At 29.8% G+C, this 24,973-nt stretch overlaps 2 protein-coding genes across 2 annotated transcripts in view; one reads left to right on the top strand and one right to left on the bottom strand.

Moving 5' to 3' along the window:
* LOC148308651 (uncharacterized) overlaps window positions 1–24,973 on the bottom strand; it is a 67,668-nt gene that overhangs the window by 25,622 nt on the left and 17,073 nt on the right. The window lies entirely within an intron of this gene.
* Window positions 897–12,841, top strand: LOC148308652 (lysozyme-like). The gene is made up of 3 exons (XM_088261393.1): window positions 897–1,055; window positions 6,388–6,540; window positions 12,498–12,841. Exons 1-3 carry the CDS (start codon window positions 923–925, stop codon window positions 12,683–12,685), a joined length of 474 nt encoding a protein of 157 aa, XP_088117519.1. The 5' UTR covers window positions 897–922; the 3' UTR covers window positions 12,686–12,841.

Genomic DNA, 24,973 nt, shown 5'->3' with positions numbered 1-24,973 from the left:
GCGGGTTATGTTGCTTTTCGGGGAATGATCGGGCAATGAAATGATATAGAGCTATTAATAAGGGGATGATCTTGCTATGGAATGTCGCAGAGCTAGTAAGAATTATTTATTGGGGGGTGATCGAGCCATGAAATGATGCAGATCCGGTTAGAGTTATTTATCGGGGGATGATCGGGCCATGGAATATCGCAGGGCTAGTAAGAGTTATTTATTGGGGGTGATCGACCTATGAAATGATGCAGATCCAGTTAGAGTTATTTATCGGGGGATGATCGGGCTATGGAATGTCGCAGGGCTATTAAGAGTTATTTATTGGGGGGTGATCGAGCTATAAATTAAGCAGAGCCAGCTAGAGTAGTTTTTCGGAGGATACTCGGGTCAGATATTTCTAAAAAATCATTGAAAGTCGTGTGAATCTGTATCTTAGGAATTAGGTAAATATGGGAATACTAATATTCCCTTTATATCTAATTTCACGTTTATATTAATAGTAATAGGTTTTTCTATTTGTGTTTGGAAAATCATTCAATTGTGTGTTTGGTGAAGGTCTTAAATTAAAATTGGTACAAAAAAGATGTCACATTACTAACATCGGTGATTTCTTCTTACTTTCAAAATTTAATATTTAGCTTTCAGGTATTTTGAAGTTTTTTCCAACCTTTATTTAAGCTAATTTTCAAACGAAAGAGTAAAAATATCATTCTCGATTGATATTGTATTAAGATAAATATATCAAATAAAAAAACGATGTTTTTGCTAACACGGTTTTTATACCATACTTATCAAATGACCCGCGTTTTTTTTATCAAGATATGAAAAACTACGTATGTTACCTTATCAGGAAATTCGTATTAAATACACAATTCAGATAACAACTAAGCAGACGATTAAGACACCCAAAAAGGCAACAGCTCCTTAAGAAATGGATCCAAAAATACTGGCTTGTGTTGTGTTACTCGGTTTAGCAGGAAATTGTATGGGAATCAAATTTACGAGATGCGAATTAGTAAGCGTTTTACAGCAGAATAGTTTTCCAAGCGCTCAGATGAGAAACTGTAAGTAAAAGTATCTATGTGCAATATAAACATTAATTTTTTTCTTGTTAATGCGTTTAAATTATAATATATATTATTTGGGTATATCATCAAGCTATACACATATACGAGTATTACAAGTACTTGCACTGTTGCAATTACAAAATTCCACAAACGTACTTGCTGTATTGGGTACACAAGCTCCTATTTGTAATTTTATAAGTTTACTTGTAATTACGAACAAAATATTCCAATAGGAACTCTGTAGGAAATATTATTTGCGATGCTTGCATTATTTACTGAATTTGCGTATTTTTTAAAGTTCCATTTTCAATTATAATTTCCAAATGAATTTCTACCAAATGAATTTCTTGATTACGAAAAACATCTTCCCACAGCTATTTTGCCTTACAGTGGCATTGTCGACATTTGTTTTTTATTTTATTTATTATTATTTAAATATGAGATTCATAACAATGATGATTTTAATGATAGGATTTGGCTTTGTAAATTTTAATTAAAAACGTATATTAGATTTTCTCGACGCAGTTTGACAATGCCTTTTCAGGGATGAATACTCGTAGACTTCACAAATAACTAAACAAATTTCGTTTAATCATAAATTGTGTTATGATTTATATTAATAAGAATAAATTATTTATCTATATTCATTATCAATTGGAATATACAGGGTCTTTTTATTTGTGCGATTTTAATTAAAAAAATTATGCCAAGTTAAATTATTCAAATTTCAAATTAAATTTACATTTTAAAATTATTTGAAAATGGTGCGTGATCGTTTCATGCTTTCGAATAAATGAAATATGTAAAATCGTCAGTATTTATTAAACATTGTTTGTCCATGTAACATCTTTATTTGTGGATATTTTTGTCTTTAGTCAGTATATTATTTTTGCAAATTTGTAATGAAATAACAGAGACATTTTCCTCAAATTCTTTCAGCAAAAATGATATAAATTCCTCCTCTGTCGGAAATATTTCATAATTTAGAAAATATTACAATAAGTGTTTTGTTGATATCATCGCAGAAATTAATATGATTTTGATATTAACAAGGGGAAATCTGGGTATTGAAAGCAAAATAAGCATTTCTTGGAATGCGAAATTCGGTAGGAATCTTACATAATACACGTTTCTACAAAAATAGATTATCTTTCATAAAATTCTTCGTAAGGTTTATTAAATTTTACCCCGGTGATACGACATATATGAATTTACGCATTGCTTGGCCCGCAGCTCTGATCTGGATTTAAAAATACTATATTGATACTGATATGCATCATATTAATGTAGATATAGTATTCATAATTCCATATAAAAATCCGTTTCATTATTTAATCGGTAAATTAACTTAATAAAATCAATCGACGACTAGATAAAAATATGCCTAAATTAATGCAAACAAAACTCTAGAAAATAAGCAAACATACAGATACAATATTTATTGATTTGGGAATAACATTTACAATTCTACATAGCTCTAGTTATTAGCTGTATGTTTTCATAATTTTTATAGGTGGATACAATTTAAATTTCCGCATTAAAATTTTACCATATAACGAAAATTCTAAACAAATAATTAGGCTGATACTTAGTATCCAAGCAAGCTAAAATAATTTTTCTTGTAAATAATCATCCCTCCTTATAACATTTGCTCGAAACCAATATAAACGGAGCTAATTAAATTAATTAATATATCAGTGGGTTTAACAATTTTTTTACAAAAATTTGTAGAAACTAGGAAAATCTCTAATTCTATCACCTCGCTTGTCAAAGCGTCAGGTTGATGAATGTAAATGGTCCAAATCAATTTTTAATACACTTTGAGTGTGTCCAAATACTTGTTCACAAATCTGGATTGTCACCAGATGTAGCGTGTGCAGCAGGGATACGAGATTCAATATTAATATGAGAGACATAGAGAGAAAGCATTACAAAATAAATAAAATCCAAAATTTCTGTTTATACAATATTTACACTGTCATTGGTTGGTACTTTGATTAGTAATACTGATATCAACGGTTTGTGCTAACTAAAATACAAGATATATATAATATGTATGTCCGTGATTCGGTATACCATATTCAAGATAACGAGTCTTCGATATGTGATTGTGTCATCATTTCTTAAATAATGTTGATTTGCATTTTAACATCTCACCAATACATTTTTTTATCCATAATATGAGAAAAATGGTGACGCAATATTTTCACTACAGACTATTTTAATTGCACATGCTCAAAATATAAAATTTATCTTGATTTTTCACATCTCAACATAAGTAAAGAAGAATATGGAAGTCTGGGTATTTAAAAGGCTTATGACCTGTCATAGACTCGTTAAGTGATCACTTTACACATGCGCAACATTCACCATTCTATTCATGATTGACGACCGCACTACTCAAGTTATTGGAACTCCTGGATGTACATAGTGATCAATCTCATTACACATTACGTATGAGTTCACAAGAGCCATATTTGTTGGGTTGAGAAAAGTTTTTAAGTTACTGCTTAAAAAAGCTTTCCTCATCCCACCATAGATGGATATACTCAAAATGTTGTAAAAAATATCTTGGCTATCCACGTGACAGCGCTCGCCCCGAGAGAGACTAAGCCAATTTCGAGTTTCATTACTAAAATAAAACGTAATAAAACGTAAAAACATGTACGCTTATTGTCGTCGAATTTCCGCAAGGTTGATTTTTCAATTTGATTCCTTACGGTATTGTGATTCTGTCCAGTCCCATAAATTATCGCGTATTCTTTGATAAACCTCCAAGACGATATTTCTTCACGATGTCTTCAAATAATGAATTTTTTATTAGCATTGTGGGAATGAACCGTAAAACACATTTGTTTTATTCTATTTATTTATTATTAAAATCCCTCCATAGTCATAATTACTCAACTTTGGTTTTTCATTAGTTGCACGCGACGAATATTTAATTTTCCTACGGCTGAAAACTTGTATTATTCACTCAAGTGCTGTCATTAATGTGAGATAGAAGAACCGTAAGGTTTTTTTTATTATTATTATTTTTAATGTAGAAATACTTCAATATAATAAAATTAATCAGCCTTTACTCGGGTTTCACTTTTTGTTCATAAATAATATTACTTTTTGAACTTCAGAATATAATTTAATAAAAGCCGTAGATATTGAAATGGGAATTTTGAAAAAATTAGAAATATTGATTTTTAACCCTTTTGGAATACGTGAAATATTTATGAAATAATACACACACACGCACTCACACACACACACACACACACACACATTACTATTATACATCATCGTATCGAATATAAATTTAATAAGAACGTACTTATATATTAAACATATATATATATATATATATATATATATATATATATATATATATATACATATATACACACAGTGGCGTGTACAGAGAATTAATTAGGGTAAGCAGTAGAGGTAGATAGTAAAGTAAGCTAGGTACTAACTGCGTCATGTATAAATATATATTAATAAATATAAATATATATATATATATATATATATATATATATATATATATATATATATATATATATATATATATATATATATATATATATATATATATATATATATATATTCTTTAATTAATGATTATATTACGTAACTGCTTGATAAATATCAGCGATAATTATACCAAAACATCAAAATGCATTCGAAATTATCGTAATGTGATGTGTATTTGTGTTCAAGTTATATAAGTAAGTATTTCAGGTAAACACAGACTATGCCGAAATAGAGCCTAAGTGCCGAAATACATTTATATCGCTCACTCCTTTCAACGACGTCATCAAAAATCGTCAATTTTTAATTGAATATGTTTTTGGAATGCGCAGAAAACGTACTAAATCCCAGCAAAAGAGGCATATTTTTAACTTAATATTTACCCGCTACAGGGCAGAAAGTGTTGTTGTAGCATTTTGGAGAAAAGGTATTGTTTAATTATTTTTTTAAAAATAATAAATATTTTTTAAATGGAGAAAGAACCTTCAGGTTCTACCGAAAAAGATCTGATGCATACTAAAAAGTTCAATAAGTGGCTGATATTTATTTTTAATACATTTCATTATATTCTTAAACTCTAAAATAGGATCTCCTGAAAAACAAAGTTTTTTTATATATGACGTTCTTGAAAGGAGTGAGATATATTAAATAAGAATATTAAAAAACAAATAAATAAATTTGATTGAAGAAGGACTGAGCTCTCTACGGGGTCAATCACAAACAAGAAACATGCACGGTAGAAAAGGGTTTCAATAATACAACAAAGAATTCTTATGTCAATAATAAATTAACAGAGAATTGGAAGAGACAGAAATTGTGATAGGTAAAAAAACCTTTTTTCATACATATAAGATACAAAAATAAAATAAAACATCTATCTATTAGACAAGCATACAATAACCCTTATATATGGCAATCTAAATTATTATTATTAATTTTTGTTGTCGTTGTTCATTTATCAATTTGCTTTTTTCAAAGAAATATATATGTTTTTCGTTCTTACAATATCGTTTTTTTCTGATCTAACTGGTTTAAGTGATCACTTTACACACGTGTAACGTTCACTAATTCTACTCGTGATTGACAAACACACCATTCAAATCCTGGGAAGTTATTTTTCACATTATTTTTTTACATCTCAACACAGATGAAAATGAATAAGGAAAGTCCAATTATTGGAGATAATCCAGATTTGTGAACAAGTATTTGGACACACTCAAAATATTGTAAATAGTTGAACTGGTCAAATTATAAGCCAAAATAATAAAATGAAAAAGATATTTTCTAGCGTTTCTCATGTATGTTGATTACAATCCTGGATCGGACTTCACATACATATGAAAGGGTTTCTGTTCAATAAGAAGCTTATTTCATCTCAAAATAGATGTCTCTAGTGAATTTCTACTGCTTCGCACAATGTTTCAAAATTGGTTCATATAGGAACTTCCAAGAATTTGAGTAGTGAAGTTGTCAATAATGGATAAAATTTGTGAATGTTACACGTGTGTAAAGTCATCACTTAAACCAGCTTTTGACGGTCGTAAGCCTTGTAAATGCTCAAACTACCATATTCTTCTTCATCCATAAAAAAATATTTTGAAAAACGACTCTTATAGTTGGAGATGATCCATATTTGTGAAGTATTTGGACACACTCAGAATAATGTAAAAACAATGTTGTTTTATTTTATAAAATTCAATAATATCCTTAATAATCCTTCAAGTTCAGTGACAAATTTCAATCCCCTCAATACACCTTTCGGACACGTTTCAATAAACTTTTCTTCACCAATACATTATTCCAGGGGTTTGTTTAGTGGAGGCTTCGAGCGGTCGTGACACATCGCTCAAGGTGGCCAAACCAGATGGCACATTCCGCTGGGGCCTGTTTCAGCTCGCGAACCCTACTTGGTGCACCCCTGGAACGGCAGGTGGAGGCTGTAACCTCAAATGTGAAGGTATGGTGAAATGTTACTATTTATTTTATCTTACAATTATTATTGATTACACATTTAACACCAATGTGTCCTTGTGTAAGTTATTAAAATAGAGTCTATTGGATTAGAGTCTATACGATGGCTAGATAGTTAGTTAACATAAATTGTCTATTTAATAGAAAATTTATGTTAACTAACTATCTAACCATCGTGCCGCTTCCCCATAGGGATAGGCCGAGAGAATAGAATGCGAAACCACTCAGTCCTCGCCTCTTCCACATTTGTATGTATCTTCTTATACATACCCACCGAATATTTCGACTCCTGACCTGATCACATTCAAGTATGTATTTGACATACCCGATTTTTTCCAAGTTTTTCTCGGTCTTCTTCTGCTCCTTTTTCCATTTACATTCGCTTCATAAATTTGTACTACCGTTTTTATTTGATCGATAATGCCTATCTCAGGTTTGATTTCTTTTCTTATTTCACCATTCGAACATCAATCATACGTCTTTTTGCCACACATTCACCTGAGGGAACGCATTTCGACAGCATTCATTCTACTCTTACCTTTCTTTGCCAACTCCATGCTTCACTTCCATAGAGTTTTAACCAGAACAGTTAATTTATGTTTCATTATTTTAACGTATGTTAATATTTCACCTAGTAACAGAAAAAAATCAAAATGATGGCTAATAGTTCAACATCAGCTGACTATCAGACTATCGTGACCACCAGAATGTGTTTGAAAACAAAAAATCATTCTCTTAACTTTTTAAAGAATCGGTCCACGATTCTCGTTATTGAATGATTTCAAGGAAGAAAACCCAGAAGCCCTTACATCCATTTAAAGTCACTGTTTGGTGTGCTTTATAGGCAGGTGGAATCATTGGCTTATATTTTTTAAATGACGATGCCGGCCAGAATGTTACGGTCAATTGAGAGCGCCACAGAACCATGATTACTGACTTCTTCGTACCAAAGTTGAATGACATTGATGTGACACACCTGTGGTTTCAACAAGATGTCGCAACATGCCACACGGCGGGTACCACCATCAATTTATTGAGGGAAATTTGAATTTGTATAGCTCTAAAAAAACACCCTTTGTATATGGACAAACTTTAGGATTATTTGACACTGGTGTATATTAACAAATTATGTTAGAAAAAACGATATTTGTTGAGCTTATATAAAGGATTAATACATGGAAACTTAAATATTCGATGCGTTCTCGTACTATGTATTATATAATGTACAGGCAACATATTAATTTCTAAAAAAAAAACGGTTTTTCGCGTTAAGCTTTTACATTAAAATTTCAAGACATTCAATAAGTTTTGCAGTTTATGACAAGGCGATCGATTATTAATTGTTAAGAATAATTCATATTATGAACAATTTCAACGATATTTATGGAAAAACAAACGGATTATTTGTCACTTGCGTATATTACAAAATCACAGTAGAACTCCAATATCCGAACATCGACTATCCGAATCGCTTTCAGAATTTAAGAGAGAAAAAATGAAATGGAAACGCACTGCGATTCGCAAAATATTGATTCTGTCTACGCGCGCTGTTGTCCCCCCCTCCGCGACGCCAGTTGTCACTGTCATTAAAATTAGTCTTTTTTCCATTTCAACAAACATAAATTCATTAACTAAAATAGACGTTTCTAAACAGAACCTGGGTGAGGACCTATCCGACATCGGATGCGTCCATAAGTCAGAAGAGGTGGTAAAATAGTGAAGGACAGTGTGACATAAAAATAGTGAGGATACGTGATAAAAATAAAAAAGGACATTGGTACCATAAACCAAGCAAGGACACAAAATGTTGAACCCTATTCTAGGGTAACGGAAGGTCTGTTGACGACAGTCAATAGTCCGGAGGAGTTTCCTCCCAGCAATGAGCAAATGCTAAGAATATCATGTTTGGTCCTCACTACATTATCCCTCCTGTTCCCAACGCAGATTAAAATTAAAACATAATTTTTTTAGTAAGAAGAAACAAAAATTCACTCAATGTTCTTTAAATCCAACTCCCAAAAAAAAAAGTTTTTCCAAAAAAATGCAAATATCCATTTTTTTTATCATTCGTATGGAGTTCGGTCCCAATCCGATACTTGGAGTTCTACTATGCTTAATACAAATTTAAATTAGTTGATTTAAGGTTAATTAATACACGTGGATACTTAAACATTCGGTGCGTTCTCAACTTTTCATGAGCAGCCAACAGATTAACTTCTCGAAAGAACCCCAGTTTTTCGGATTAGCTCTACTCAAAAATTTCAAAACATTAGTTTTACGATTTACGATAAGACGAACGATTATAAATTCTTTGAAAATATTTTCTTTTCCTCACATGTTCATTTCATTCAATTTCATTGACGATGATCTTATTTATTGTATATCTTTTAATTACTTTTACTGATTAGTTTATTGTACATTTTTCGAATTTAATTTTACTCATAAGATATTATTGTACATTTTTCGGATATAATGGTACATATTTTTTTATAAATGATTTGTTGTGATGACCCTTAAAATAAATAATGGTGGTAAAAACCGCATGGTTTGAAACTTTGTCACATGATAAACACGTTGAACGCCATGTAAGTTCTATTTAACTGACGCTGAATTTGGTCAAACGGTTGTATGAGTTAAATAAAACTCCAATCATGGATTGGATCATCCGTTCTGTGAATTGGAAATCCTTCACAATTGCCATGTAATATAAATATATGCACTCTCTGTGTGGCTCCTTGGATAGATTACCGAAGTTTGCCCAGATTTTTCTCTGAAAACTAATACTTTGCATTTTACAGTTATAGGATGTTTTTTTTTTCTAATTTGGCAGTCAAAGTATTAATAATGTCATTCTCGAACTTAATTAATGTATTATATACCATTATTTAGTAGCAATATGTTGGATGCCTTGCGTACAAAGCAGATGTCAACCGTCGTTCATATCATGTCCGCACAAGTCTGAACTTATGTACGTCAAGAATTCTGAAGTCCGAAAGATATTTATGATGTCTTTTTCATCTTTTTCGTTATCTTGTTCAATGCCTAACGCTGTCATCTGCCGAAATAACACTAGCTGTAAAATTCACCTCCATTTCTACATATTTCGTGTCAAATTGAAGATAGCGTGGAAATTTTCTTTACCCATTATCTAACTGTCAATCTGGAAGACCACCCCCTCGCATGCTTTACCTCTTAGACTGTTTTCGGCAAACTATAAGTGATCGTTTTAATACAGTAAAACGTATGGGTAAAATATGACGGAACTCTATTTAACGAACTTCTAATATAACGGATAAAAAATCCGGTCAAATATGAAATAAAAAAAATAAACGTCTTGTCAATAGTATATACTTATGCTTAAATTTGAGTGTCGACACATGTAAACAATTTTAAGAGGCCACGAGAAACTCTTTAATAAGAGACCATGTGCCATGAGAGACTTAGGGTTATTAGAGTTAGGGCCCTCCATTTCACCTAGGGTCATTTTGATTATATTTTTGTATCGCGAGCAATATTGAAAGCATCAAAAATATATATTTTATTAAATAAACCTTATTTCATAGAGGTTCTGTGGCCCTATCACAAAATTAATTTGACTTTATTTAATATTTCAAAGAGCGAAAAAATATTTATTAATTAAAAGTTAAATACATGTAAGCAATTAATTTTCTGTCTGTCTGGCATCAAAGTGATGAAAAGTTCCACCCTGAATAGGATGTGATAAATGGTTTACATTCTCTACAGCAAAACTGATTTTTAAAATGTATTTAACATGCTTGAAATTTAATAAAGGATGAAAGGGTGAATAGGTGATGGAATTATTTTGATTCCCGAATATTCTTCCAATTATAAAACCCCCACAAATCTGTTGCTATCCGAAAAATAATGGCAGGCTAGTTTAAATAAAATAAGTGAGGTGAATATTACAAAGGATTGAATTTCAAATCCGCAATTGGAGTTTGCTTGATTTCATAGATTAAAACTTTTTGTTGAATTTGATTTATTTCGTAGTATTTGGATGGCCGACGTATATATCTGAATTTTGTGTATATTGTCTAAATAAGGGGGAAATAACGGATGGTGGCTCTGCTGGAAAGCTACGTAAGATAAACTACGTTTCGAGCTTCGTAAATAGAAGGAAGAATTGGATATTTACAAGTTACATTGCAAACATAATTATATTAAGGGTTATCGCAACTCGAGATAATACAATACAAGCAAAACGGCATTCACTCAATATAAAGTAAATATTTGGTGTACATTTATTATACTCAGATGAGACACGGAACTCTCGTAATATTTTTGCTATTATTTTGTTGTCTGTCATGGTCTATGGTCTGTATCGGTTGTCCCCAACCTTTTTATCGCCGTGGACCGACCGGGTGTTAATTGTTTATATTTGAGATTATTTTACAAGATAATTAAATTAAATAAGTTGCTTTTTACTTAGGTATCGTGTCAGCGGTAAATTTAAATAGTTTATTGGAAAATCGTTTAAAAAACAACCGAATTTTAATTTTCTTGGGTTTTTTAGATTTTTTACGTCTTTAGATTTTAAAGCACCGCCTTGGGCGGACAAGTACCATTTGCCGATGCCGGTCCACGGCCTGGGGGTTGGGAACCACTGGTCTATATTGTCAAACACACTAATCATTACGAGGATTAACCAAAACGGTATACGCCGTGTAAACAGTACCCGCAAACAATATTGGTATACTTTTTTCTGATTCTGTATTGGGTGTCATCTCTATCATTTTTCTAGTTAATGATTGATAACACAATTCTGGATATTTTAGTTTTTTTTTTACCTTTTGCACCATACCTACCTGAAAAAACATTCTATCATTAATTAACTGTATTAGATGTCAAACATAACCTTTGGTGTATATATATATATATATATATATATATATATATATATATATATATATATATATATATATATATATATATATATATATATATATATATATATATATATATATATATATAAATATATATATATTTATATATATATATATATATATATATATATATATATATAAATAAATATATATATATATATATATATATATATATATATATATATATATATATATATATATATATACATATACTTTTTTTTCACTATTTCTTATCATTATTTTTATTTTTATTTGTTTCTTACTTTTGATTTCATTTTATAAAAAGAATGTTGTAAAACATATATGGCTGACTAAGTATTGCACCCACCACTTAGTCAAGCTGGAATAAAGATTTGTTATTATTATTATTATTATTATTATTATATATATGTATATATAAATTTATATATATATATATATATATATATATATATATATATATATATATATATATATATATATATACATATATATATGCTTTTACTTAACAAAATATATTATTAATTGATTCTGCATTTACATTATGGAAAGACATGTTGATTATTTAAAAACACTTGTATTAAATGATACCACTTATTGAGTTTTATTTAATTACAAACGGTTAGTTTCAAAAACTACAGTTGTTTTCATATTTTTTTGTAAACACCTGTCTATGAAACCAACTGTTGTTTTTGTAACTAGTCGGGTGTAATGAAATAAAACTCAATAAATAAATAATACAAGTGTTTGATTTTTAAAATAATTTTCAAAGACATACATTTTTATTGAATGAATACATTTTTAAAGATAAACGTTCTTTCTCTTTCTTGCGAGTTATAATTATTTTTGTTACATAAGCAACGCAAGAATTTATTTCGAATTATGTATTTGATCCATTTGTGATTGTTTTATCAAAGGTGGATTTAATCTGAGATTACGTGAGAGATGGGTAAATTAATTAAAAGACTTATTACGCGCCAGTCTCGGTGAGATATCTTTTTTTGATTAGAGGATATCCACAGCCTAATTGAAAAACTCATTTCGTTTGATTTTCTTCCAGACCTGCTGCTAGATAACATATCCAAAGCTTCTACCTGCGCTACGACAGTATACAAACTGCACGGATTCGGAGCCTGGGAGGCATGGACCGCTCAGTGCCAATCTACGTTACCCGACATATCTGCATGTGGTTTTATTAACAAAATTTTAAATTTCAGCAAATCAAAAGTACCCCTGTTAGCCAATTAAAATATACGTTAAATCGTGTAAAACGTTTACTTATTAACTTTTCATTTCTTATTTAAAAAAAAATCTACATTTTCATGTATTTTTACTAATTGACTAAGGTTGAATATTTTTTACACTCCTGTAAATTACACAGCAATGATGCGTACCTTCTTTCTAGTTCAGTAGCAGTATATATATATATATATATATATATATATATATATATATATATATATATATATATATATATATATATATATATATATATATATATATATATATATATATATATATGATAATAAAATGAAATAACAACTTTGTAATTTAATTTTTATTGTAACAAACTTGCCATGCGACGCTTCCGCTCAGGGGTAAGTAGAAAGAATAGAACGCCTACCAATATGTTTTTGTATACAATTTTCGCTTCATCTACATTCATGCATCTCCTCATAAACACCATCGTAAATATTTTAAATAAATATCCTGCCATTTGAAATATTTGAAATATTCTTTTGGAAATATTATATTTGAAATATTTTAAAGAAATTTATCGAAAACATGCTTTTACATAAATATCTTAAAAATTCCTTTAACCTTTTATTATTCAACGAAATTCGAAGGAACCATTTACTGAATCTTTTGATATTTCAAAACAGAATTTAATCATTTAAGATTTTAAACGAATCCGATTACGGAATAACCGTACTTTAAAAACCAACGGACCAAATCAAAATGATGAATTTCCGAAGGTAAATAAAAAAGTGTTTACGAATCAAAAGAAGCTACATCCACAAAATATATTTTTGTTCTGTACATATGTATATTAGGAAGAACTACTGTTTTTCACCATTTTAATTAGGCATTTTTAATAAAAAAAAATCGATAAATTGAATCTAAAGAAAATTATTGAATAGTCAAATAAACAAATTGATCTTTCGAAATCTTCAATGTTTCTACGAGTATAATTCCCTGTACTTGAATCACGTTATTACCAAATATATTTAATTTATACGTCGAAGTTTTTTTAAACTTTTAAGTCAAGTCACATCTTTCAAATATGTATTAGATTTTATTACTGCAAATTAATAGAGGTACGGTAATATCTATATTTACCTCTACGAAGACGAAGGAGTTTTTTCACTTGAGGCATTGAAAGCTTAAGGGGATATTCGCTAACACAGAATACAGAATGTATAGTTTGATACCCAGCATTCGTTAAGACACATTCATTCCACCGGAGACCACCGGAGGGGTCACATGTTGGCTCATGCTCGATTTTTTTTTTTTTTTAATAAAACATATTGGATATTTTTTGTTTTTTAGAACAAATTTTTTAAACCCTTTAATTTTACAAACAAACAATTTTTTTAAACCCTTTAATTTTCAATAACTCTTTTCTTTGTGAAACCATTTAACTATTTAGAAGGAAAACTTTAGTATTTTAAGAAAAAAATCACAGTCAAAAAACGTAAAATTTTAGCTTGATTTAGAGAAAATTAAGTTGCGACTAACGAATACTGGGCAACAAATGCCTTTTTATTTATTTATTGTAACTGTAGACAGTTGGTAAAAAACCATTTTCAATTTTTGGGTAATATATTAAAAACTAAACAATGTTATTAGATTGTATTCTCATTTTATTTATGCACATATATATTATGAAAATATGTGACGCGTTTTATTAAGACATTATCAACGTCAATAATATCTGATAATAATACGAAACGCGTCACATATTATCATTCATATGTATATAAAAGTAGAATTCAATGTAATAACCTTTTTAAATTTTGGATGTATTATTATTAATTTTATTATTAAAAAAATATCCTTTTGTTCACTAAACAATAAATGGCGTCTGGTATTGCCGAGGAAGCCTTAAAATAAGAATGCTCATAAGACGATACCTTCTTACTCTTAAAGAAAATGCTTAAATTATGGTTTTCGTTTGTAACTTCCAGAATCTTCCAGTGCTCTGGGTTAAAATTAGTATTTCGAACACGTGCTAACTGCTATCCCACCCAACTATTTATGTAAATACAAAAAAAAGCTATTCACACAGTAATTTTCCATTACACACAATAATTTTACCACTAATGAAATTAACTCCGAATATTGAATTAGCTTTATATTCATTTCAACCATTCTTACACCGCTGGTTCTCAACTTCTTTTGACTAGTACACCACTGCAAAAGAACAAACTATTTGAACTGCTTGATTCTGGCCACTCCTATGTCTCCTACAGTCTCTAGTGGTGATTAAAATAACGTGTATTTTGAAAAATGTTAAAGTTTATTTTTTATAATTTTTTAAAATGATAAATAATAATTTATTTTGATGGTGGAATGGACTGCATAATACATTAATTAAAAAATTTGAGCATTAGAAATCCCAACATCAAGCCGATAGACAGGTTTTAATTTAGAAACCCTTCAAAATAAAATGCAATTTTCAGAAATCCGCAAAATGAAAATGATTTAAAATTTCATTACTTTATAATGTAAAATATCCTTAAATTCATATATTCAAGTAAATATTTTCATGTATTATTTGTCACATTAAAAAATAACGAAAAACTACCACGACGCTTCACCACAGGGGTAGGCAGAGTGAATAGAACGCAACACCAATCTGTCTTTGCAAACAATCTTCTCCCCTTCAATATTCATGCTTTTCCTCATACATACCCGCCGATTTATCCGACTCCTAACCTGACCATTTTCAAGTACATATTTGAAATACTCGATCATGCCAAGCTTTCTTCGGTCTTCTTTTGTTTCTTTTTCCCAACACATTCGCCTCATAAATTTGGTTTTCTCTACTTTCTTTATCCATTTGATGCACATTCATATTAATGCTTTTCTCAGCGTTGCATTCTTTCCTTACGTCACCTATCACTCATCATTCATTCATCTGAGAGATCACATTTCGATTCCATTCAGTCTTTTTTTCAACTGTCTTTTGCCAACTCCAAAATTGACTTCTTTACATCAGAGTTAATATCAGGACTCTGTTGTGTACTGAAAGATTAGCTATATATATATATGTGTATACATATATACATATATATATATATATATATATATATATATATATATATATATATATATATATATATATATATATATGTATATAAATATATATATATATATATATATATATATATATATATATATATATATATATATATATATATATGTATATATATGTATATATATATATATATATATATATATATATATATATATATATATATATATATATATATATATATATATATATATATATATATAAATTAAGGTTAAACTTTTGATTATTTATTTATTTATTCAAAGGAAATTCTGTTAACAGAAGATCTGATAAGCGTAGGAAGAAGCGTACATTAATTCTCCACTATTATTATTTATAAAGCTATACATCTCTTGGAATTTCAGTAATTAAAATCAGATGAAATTACAATTTCTTAGAATTGTGTACTGACAATGTGATAGAAAGTTCTTTGTAAGGTAGGATACGATAATTAAATGTAGGTGTACTCGAATATTTAAAACAAATTACATACCTACGTATTTCAAAGATCAAATATTTTAGCATGATTAATAACGTAAGAGAATAGTTAAAATAAAAATATTTTTTATTATTAAAAAAAAAAAACAAGACATAATATATTCCAAAGAAAAAATGAAAAATCGAAATAAAAATCTTCGTGGAATGGTGTCGAAATAAAATTATAAATTGATAAGAATAAAAAACATATTCTGTAATGATAACTTCAATTCTAAACTTTGGTCAGTGCTTCTATACGGAGAATTGTGAACCCTCATAATCAGATCACTACGAACATTCTGCGATGTAACCACATTCCTATTTCGTTGTAGATTCGTTGAGTGTGTTCAAACGCATTATTTTTACAAAATGACTGGTCAAATTATAAACTTAACATAAAATTTAAAATCATGTTTTCAAGCGTCTCCCGATTTTTAAATAAAGTCGTGACATGGGAAGGATTTCACATACATTAAAAAATATAAGGATCTCTGGTAAATAAGAAAGCTTTCTCAAATGAACGTAGATGTAGCCGCGATCTCACACATGAAGCAATGTATGAATTATATGATATTTATATATTTTGTTAACCCTTATCCGCACCCCAATGGTGCATAGGGCACTGCTTCATATAAACGCAGTGTTATCTCGATCGTTTACACATGAAGGAAAGGTGATCAGCCATCCGCTTCAGGTACCAGTCCAGGGTAATATTGAATAAATATTACAGTGAAAAAATCACTTATATTTATTTGACCCCCCTGGGAATCGAACCCGGGACCTCCTGTTGCTACTATATAATGCTGCATATGAATTCCGAAATTTGAATAAAAGCCGTAAGTCCTAAGCCGTAAGTCAGCCGTAAGTCCCAGACTTTTATATTCATCTGCGTATATTTGCATTGTTTCAACGGAGCACAAAACAAACCCTGGTTCACAAATTTACGATATTTACGTATTGTAATATATATCTTGCTACTATAATTTTGCAATTACATTGTATTACTTGTGTTGATAGATTTAACCTTTCAAAACAGCATTTTGAGTGTGTCCAAATACTTGTTCACAAAATCTGTATTATCTCCAATTACAGGAGTTAATTTCATATTATTTTTTGACATCTCATCAAAGATGAAGAAGAATATGGAAGTCTGGGCAGTTACGGGGCTGACGACCGTCATAGGCTGGTTTAAGTGATCACTTAAAAAAAAAAGTCAAAGTGTAGAAGAAAAAAAAAACGAACAGACCTGAGTCCGATTCTTTGAAATATAAAGATTAGGAAGTCTTTGCTACCTAACCAAATTTCTCAACATCTCATAACTCTTGTACTATATTTGTGGATACATAGTAAACAAACATTCGTCAGGCGGACTACGCAATAAAAAACGTGAATATTTTCAAAAGTTTTTATTAAAAAAAATAACTGGTTACATGACACTTAAGTTTTGTTTTATATGGAATCAATGTAAGACACATTTAACAATAAATCACTATACCGTAAACAAAGCCTGGCGGGTGAGGGGTGCAGGGAAGTAATTGCACTTGACGTTTTCGGAGAAGGGCGTCGTCACTTGGACGAATGTTTAGTTATCTAAGGTTCTGATGAATATATCAAAATCGGTATATCAGAAATTAAAAGCGTGTTTATTTGTCAGTTTATTTGAATTAAAATATATATACCTGATTTGAGGACCAACCCTGTTCTCATTCAAAGGTCAACGCAAATATCAACAGAATAAAATGATTTACATGACATTGGAGAGTTATTCTTCTTCACCTATTTTGAAATGATAAAATATTCAATTTATTTATTTAATTTGAATACTGTAAAGAGTAATAACAAAAGAGTAATTTATCATCTACAAACGTATTGAATTATTATTTCGATTTACAATCGTTCTTTACACGAACCGCTCACTCCTATCAACAACGTCATATATCAAAAATCGAAAATTTTCAGTTGTGCATGTTTTCGGAATGCCCAAAAATGTACTATATCCCAGCAAAAGTGGCATATTTTTAACTGAATAATTGCCCTCTACAGGGCAGAAAGTGTTGTTTTTGGATTTTGAAGAAAAGGTATTGGTTAATTTTTTTTAATATCCTAAATATTTTTCAAATGGAGAAAAAACATTCAGGTTTTACCTAAAAAGATCTGTTGCACAGTAAAAAGTTCAATTAGTGGTTTGATATTTATTTTTAAAACATTTTATTATATTTTTAATCTTTAAAAACGATCTCCTGAAAAATCAATCAATGTTTTTTGATATATGACGTTGTTGAAAAGAGTGAGCGAAATATGTTAATACGTATTTTGAACGAATAAAGTAAATTGAACGTATTTATACAGGGTGGCTCAAAATTAATCACCCTATCGAAAGATTTTATAATTTTTGCAAATGGCGTCGTACGTCAATTATATTTGACATTTTTAAACTTAACAACAGCAGTATACAAACATAAACGGTACGAATGTGTCAATCAATACTGGCGGCAGCCACTTGACGGATATCATATTTTCCACTTCACAGACAAAATATTAGTCCACGTAAAGATATTCACTACTCAAACCTATTTTATTATTGATTAAAAAGTTATTTAAAAAATTTGGATGATAAATTTTGCCCTACCTTAAATCTGTTTGTATACTGCAGCTGTCTAGCTCATAAATGTTAAATATGATTGGCGTACGACGCCATTTGCAAAAATTATAACATTTTCCGAAAGGGGAGTTAATTTTGTGCCAACCTGTAGAAGCAACGTTAGAAGTAACTAACGCCACCTCGCATACTTATGTACATGTTCTAGCATTGCTTCGAATGAATTGGTTTACAGCAAAGCCTATGAAAGTTATTGAAAGGTTTCATTGATTTCCCTTGTAGGCTCTTTTGTCCGATAGAATCCTTTTAGAAGCTTTTAAATTAAAAATACTTGAATTTATTTATTTAGCAAAAGAATTTCGCAAGTGAATAAATGTAGGATTTCGTTGGCACGAATAAAGCGAAGTTATTAATTTACAGCTGCAAATCGATGAATACTAAATGGTTTCCTTTCGAATCACTGCGGGCTTCGTTGTAAATGAGTATGTTAAGAAAGGAATATGTTTTTTATCGATGAAATCTCCATACACAGAATAACCATGTTGTTACCCATTTTAGTATTCAAAATAAAATAAATCAACTAAATTAAATTAATTTATTTATTTATTATCATCATAAGGATAATTACAAGTAATATATTACGGTAATGTGCCCTCACTGGGATTTCCCGTGCCGAGGGCACATTTTACAAAATTTTAAACTTTTAACAAAATTTATTTATTTATATACAAGTACATACGAATAAAGGGTGATTGACAGTCTGTAGAAATACAGTTGATTTTATTTTATTTGACAGAAATACATAAATTTGATAGTTGACAGTTTATATGTCGTATAGACTGAATGACCATTATGCGCGTCGTAGCTTCGGTGAATGGGCCGAAAACAATATTCACCTTGATTCTCTTTTACAAAGCAAAATTTTGTCAACCGATGAGGCACATTTTTGGTTAAATTTTGATATCAATAAGCTTATTTCCTGAATTTGGAGTGGAGAAAACCCAGAAGCCTTTGTCGAGACGTCCTTACATCTATTAAAAGTCACTGTTTGGTGTACTTTATGGACAGGTGAATCATTGGCCCATATTTTTACAAAGACGTTGCCGGCCAGAATGCTACGGTCAATGGAGAGCGCTACAGAACCATGATCACTAACTTCTTCGTACCTCAGTTGAATGGCATTGATGTGACAGAGCTGGGGTTTCAACAAGATCGCGCAACATGGCACACAGCAGGTGCCACCATCAATTTATTGAGGAAAATTTGATAAATTATGGTTTTTATACCTCTAAATAAAAACTTTAAACAAACTTTCAGCGGCGATTCGATAATCGTTAATTGGACGTGAATGGAGGATGGAATTTCAAGGACATGCCACGTTTATAAAGCACATTTCACAACATGACAAGGAATAAAGATACTCTCTCCTTCTCTCTCTCTCTCTCTCTATCTCTCTCTCTCTCTTTTTCTGTATGTCTCTAAAAACTAAATTTCTTATTTTTTTATTATTTATATTCGCGCTTTTTTTAATTTATTTTAATGATATCACCAGCTCTATCATATAAAATTAATTCCCTTTTGTAAGCTCGTTCGTTATAATTTTCTCATTCCACTGATAAACATTTTTTAAAAGTATTTACTAAAGAAAGTTTATAAATACTGCGGAAATTAACTGTCATGTTTATGGAGTATAGTATTCACTCGTTTAAAGTGTCGAGCCAAAGGAAGCGCAGGAATAAACCGACTACACTGAGTAATATTTTATATATTTACCGAATAAGGAAAACATCCTTTGAGCGTCAACATAAAGGATGTATTAAGATAAGTATTCCTGTTTTACCTCGGTAATATTTTGCCCTCTGGCGCTTTAAGCTCAAATTGTAGCAAAAATTAGTGTTGAGGAATGAAAGATATCGCTCGCGTCAAAGGCATACCTCGAGAATTTCGAATACACAACAAAAGCATTTCTCTCATGTTTTGGAATTCGTGTATGAAAAATAAATATTAACAATCCAACCAACTTGTACGGTGTATCCCTTTTAAATGGATACAATCCGTAAAGGCATGGATACAATTTCGAATAGAAAGTATTTTTGATAACGATTTTAATATTAAATTTCGCTTCTTCTCCATTTTAATTATGAAACTAGATTTTTCGTGAGCTCTCGGGAGGTAGTGGTATTGATTTTGCATCACTTTATCGCTATCCCGTTTAAATTTTATAACGACATTTTCAAACACGCGTGTGCCAAATAATTATTTATATTGAATAATTTACATGTATATGGAAGTTTCGTTCCAGTTTATTTTTATGTAAATTACGACTTTATAACGAATTTTACGACATAATATTGTATTTAAATGTAGAGTGAAAGGGATAAACTGTGAATCAAGTGTAAATATAATATTCAGTAACCTGAATTAATATTTAAAAAATACAGAATCGGTAAATAAATATGTGATGGACTTTTCATCTTTAACTATGTGGTATATCGCCTTATGGTCCAAAATCGATGGTGATTTTGTTCCACTTTCGATCAAAAGTTTCGAATACTTATATATTTTTTTTCAAAACTAAGGTCGTAGTAAATAAATCCGGTGTGACATTCCGATTCCAATTTTTATGCACGGACACGTAAAATCGCAATCTAGACTAAATAAACAGACGTTTACATAACATATGTCTTTGGTAAAATAATGCTTTAAAGTTCTTGGATAAAATATTTTTTCAAAAAATCAAAGGGGAAAAGTAATTTATGATTGATTTTATCAAAAATATGTTTTTTTTTCTTTTTAAAGAAATTTAATCAATGAAACTGTTTTTCATAGAAAGTAAAAATATCTCTTAGTAAACCTTGTGGTCCAAAAATATCTCATTCAATAAATTATGATCCTCTCTAAAAAAAGAGATTTATCTAGCATGCTTGGAGAGGGACTAACATACACTCAATATATATATATATATATATATATATATATATATATATATATATATATATATATATATATATATATATATATATATATATATATGTATTGTATGTATATGTATATATATTTATATATTAATTGTACTAAATTAAGGTTATACTTATATTTTTTATACTTATATTTGTATTTTTTTAAAGTAGTTTAAAATCTTTTATTTCGATAGAGACAGAGGCTTTTAAAATATTTGATGCCCAAATATGTTTAATTTTGTTATAATTTGTATTGTATTTTGTTTATCGAAAATCATTTTGGAAGCTCAGAGAAATACTTTTTTTTAGATTTAAATATTTACGATTTTTTTATTGGTTTATTTAAAAAAAATAGTTTCTTCATTATCGACATATTTAAAAAAAAACTTTAATAGTTGTTATTTACTTTAATTAATTATTCTTACTACTTCAAATGTAAATTATGCCAGTCAATACAAAATATAAATTTTTCCTTTCTTTCAATAAGGGAAAGAAAGTTTTAAGTTATAAATTCAGAGCATGGAATTCATTGGTAGAAAGTAGCAAAAACAAAGAAGAATATAGCGGAAAATTAGGAACATGAAACTACAGATTAGGAAGCGTAATCACTATTTATTTACAATTAAGTCTATACCTTGTGAGATTCAAATGACTTTAGTATGCTTCTTTGTTCGCTATATGGAAACGACTACAAAATCGATTCGATATTTTTAAACCTATAATTTAAAGTATAATGTCACCTAATATATAATAATGTAACATTTAATAATTTAAAGAAGTAAAAATCAGAAAAAAAAATAATAAAAATGTAAATTTTCTGAGGTGACGATTCGATTATCAATAATTGGATGAGAATTGAGAGAATTGATAAAATTTTAAGGACGTCACATTTATTAGGAACATATCGTTACATCGTCAATGCTCTTATGATTTTCAGGGGAGATTTTAACGTCAATTTTACATCGGATGATTCTTTACCGCTAACTTACTTTCTTTATTATGCACATAAGTAACAGCAACAAAGAAATTTGGACCTACAAATGATACAATTGTTTCTCGTTATCACAAAAATATCGAATCACGGGCATACACCTCATATTTTAGCTATCACAAACCATTGATATCAAGTAAGTATTACCAATTTTAGTACCGATCAATGACAGTGAAAATTTTAAATACTACTACTACTACACGCCGTTTCATCGCAGGGGTAGGCAGAGAGGATGGAACGCCACACTCTTCTGTCCTGACATACACTCCTCGCCTCCTTCACATCCATACATCTAGTCATACATGCCCTCCGATTACGCAGACTTTTGACACCACCAGATTTTAGGTTCTGAAGTCTTTTTCGGTCGTCCTCGTTCTGTTTTCCCTCTCACATTCGCCACATATATTTTCTTTGTCATTCTTTCGTTATCCATTCGCTCCACATGTCCATACCACCATTAAATTCGTAAAATTTTAAATAAACAGAATATTTGACGGAAATTTTGCATTGATGTGAAATTTGTGTTTCTTTTGAGATGCTCTCTCTCTCTCGCTCTCTCTCTCGCTCTCTCTCTCTCTCTCTCTCTCTCTCGTATCACGTGTACGGTGCTGCACGCGATATTTCCTTTTATATATAATTAGGCTCTAATATCTACTAACAGCATATCGCTCTAACAAGTTCATCAAATATTCAGGAGAAAATTTTCTAGTTAGATTTGAATATTTTAATACATTTATTAAATAACCAATCATTTGGTGCATTTAGTCATATGGGTTCTGATGTGTTAAATATTTCATGTATGTAAATTCTATCAAATTAATAATTGAGGAATTCGTAGTATGTAGTTATGAACTATTCGTAGTATGGAATACTTTATTCTATTAGTGTGGCATTTTAAGTCTTTCTTGGCGTTATTGATATTAAAAATTAACGGTATGACTGTATAATATTTTCTTCGAAATAAAATTATTCTTCAAAACTCGGGCTTATTGTATCGCGTAACATTTTTAGTTTGGTAAGTATTCGTACGTGCCATATTAAGAGTAGGTACCACAGGGAAATATATAATGACGATTGAGAATAGTTCAACAATTTGAAATAATCCATTATAAGTCCAAAACTGCATATTTTTTATTTGTATAAAAAAAATGAAAGTTTCAGTGGTGGAATAATGATTTTTGTTATTTTATTTACCATAATTTTGTGATTTTATAACACGTTCGCCACTGATGACTGGTATACTTTACCTATTGGAGTCTTTAAGACTTCTTTAAAAAAGCATGGATTACTATTATACGAATTTTTGCGTACGTCATAATTTGAACGTTAAAAAATATCGGTCAGTGAAAAATTATATTAAGATTTTGCTCACAGATGCCACTTGAAGGATTTTATTTACTATACGGAACACAGATCGAGAACCTCAAAAAATATTATTTTTAAATCCCTCGGGTCACCCCTGAAATTTTAATTTAAAAATTCCTACTACATAGTTTGAAATTAAGGACCATTTTTCAAAAACAATATATTTTTTTTGCACATCGCTCACTCCTTTCAAGAACGTCATAAATCAAAAAACTTAATTTTTCAGGAGAACGTTTTTAAAATTTTCAAAATATAACAAAATGTATTAAAAATAAATATCAAGCCACTTATTGAACTTTTTACTGTGCAACAGTTCTTTTTAGGTAAAAACTGAAGGTTTTATCTCCATTTGAAAAATATTTAATATAATTGAAAAAACAATTAATCAATATCCTCTCTTAAAAATGCAAAAACAAAATTCTCTGCCCTGCAGCGGGTAAATATTGAGTTAAAAATATGCCTCTTTTGCTGCGACAGTACATTTTCTGGGCATGCCGAAAACATGCACAACTAAGAGCAAGAGTTGGAAGACAGTTGCTACTGATATCAAAGTGTGTCCTTGCGTGGCATGTGCTTAGAAAAGAGAAGTATGAGCTGTTGCACCTAACCAAAATTGAAGTTCGACGAAGTAAGGGTAAAAGAAAGATCTTGGCTCCGGAATAAACGAGATCAGGACCGTTGAGGCGCTGTTTAGAGCTGACTAAAACAAGGACAATTCCTCTCAAGTGATAGGGGATCTGGCATGATACTTACGTACATATAGTTAAACTTCCCCATCACAGCAATATAATATAATACAATTGCACCCGACGCGAAAGTGACCATGAGTGTCTATTTTTAAATGTTA

The sequence above is a fragment of the Brachycentrus maculatus genome, unplaced genomic scaffold (assembly GCF_059751285.1).
Source record: "Brachycentrus maculatus isolate JH-2025_06_01 unplaced genomic scaffold, ASM5975128v1 h1tg000153l, whole genome shotgun sequence".
Lineage (NCBI taxonomy): Eukaryota > Metazoa > Arthropoda > Insecta > Trichoptera > Brachycentridae > Brachycentrus > Brachycentrus maculatus.
Note: the sequence above shows the minus strand (reverse complement) of the source record. Positions and strands in the feature narration are given on the sequence as shown.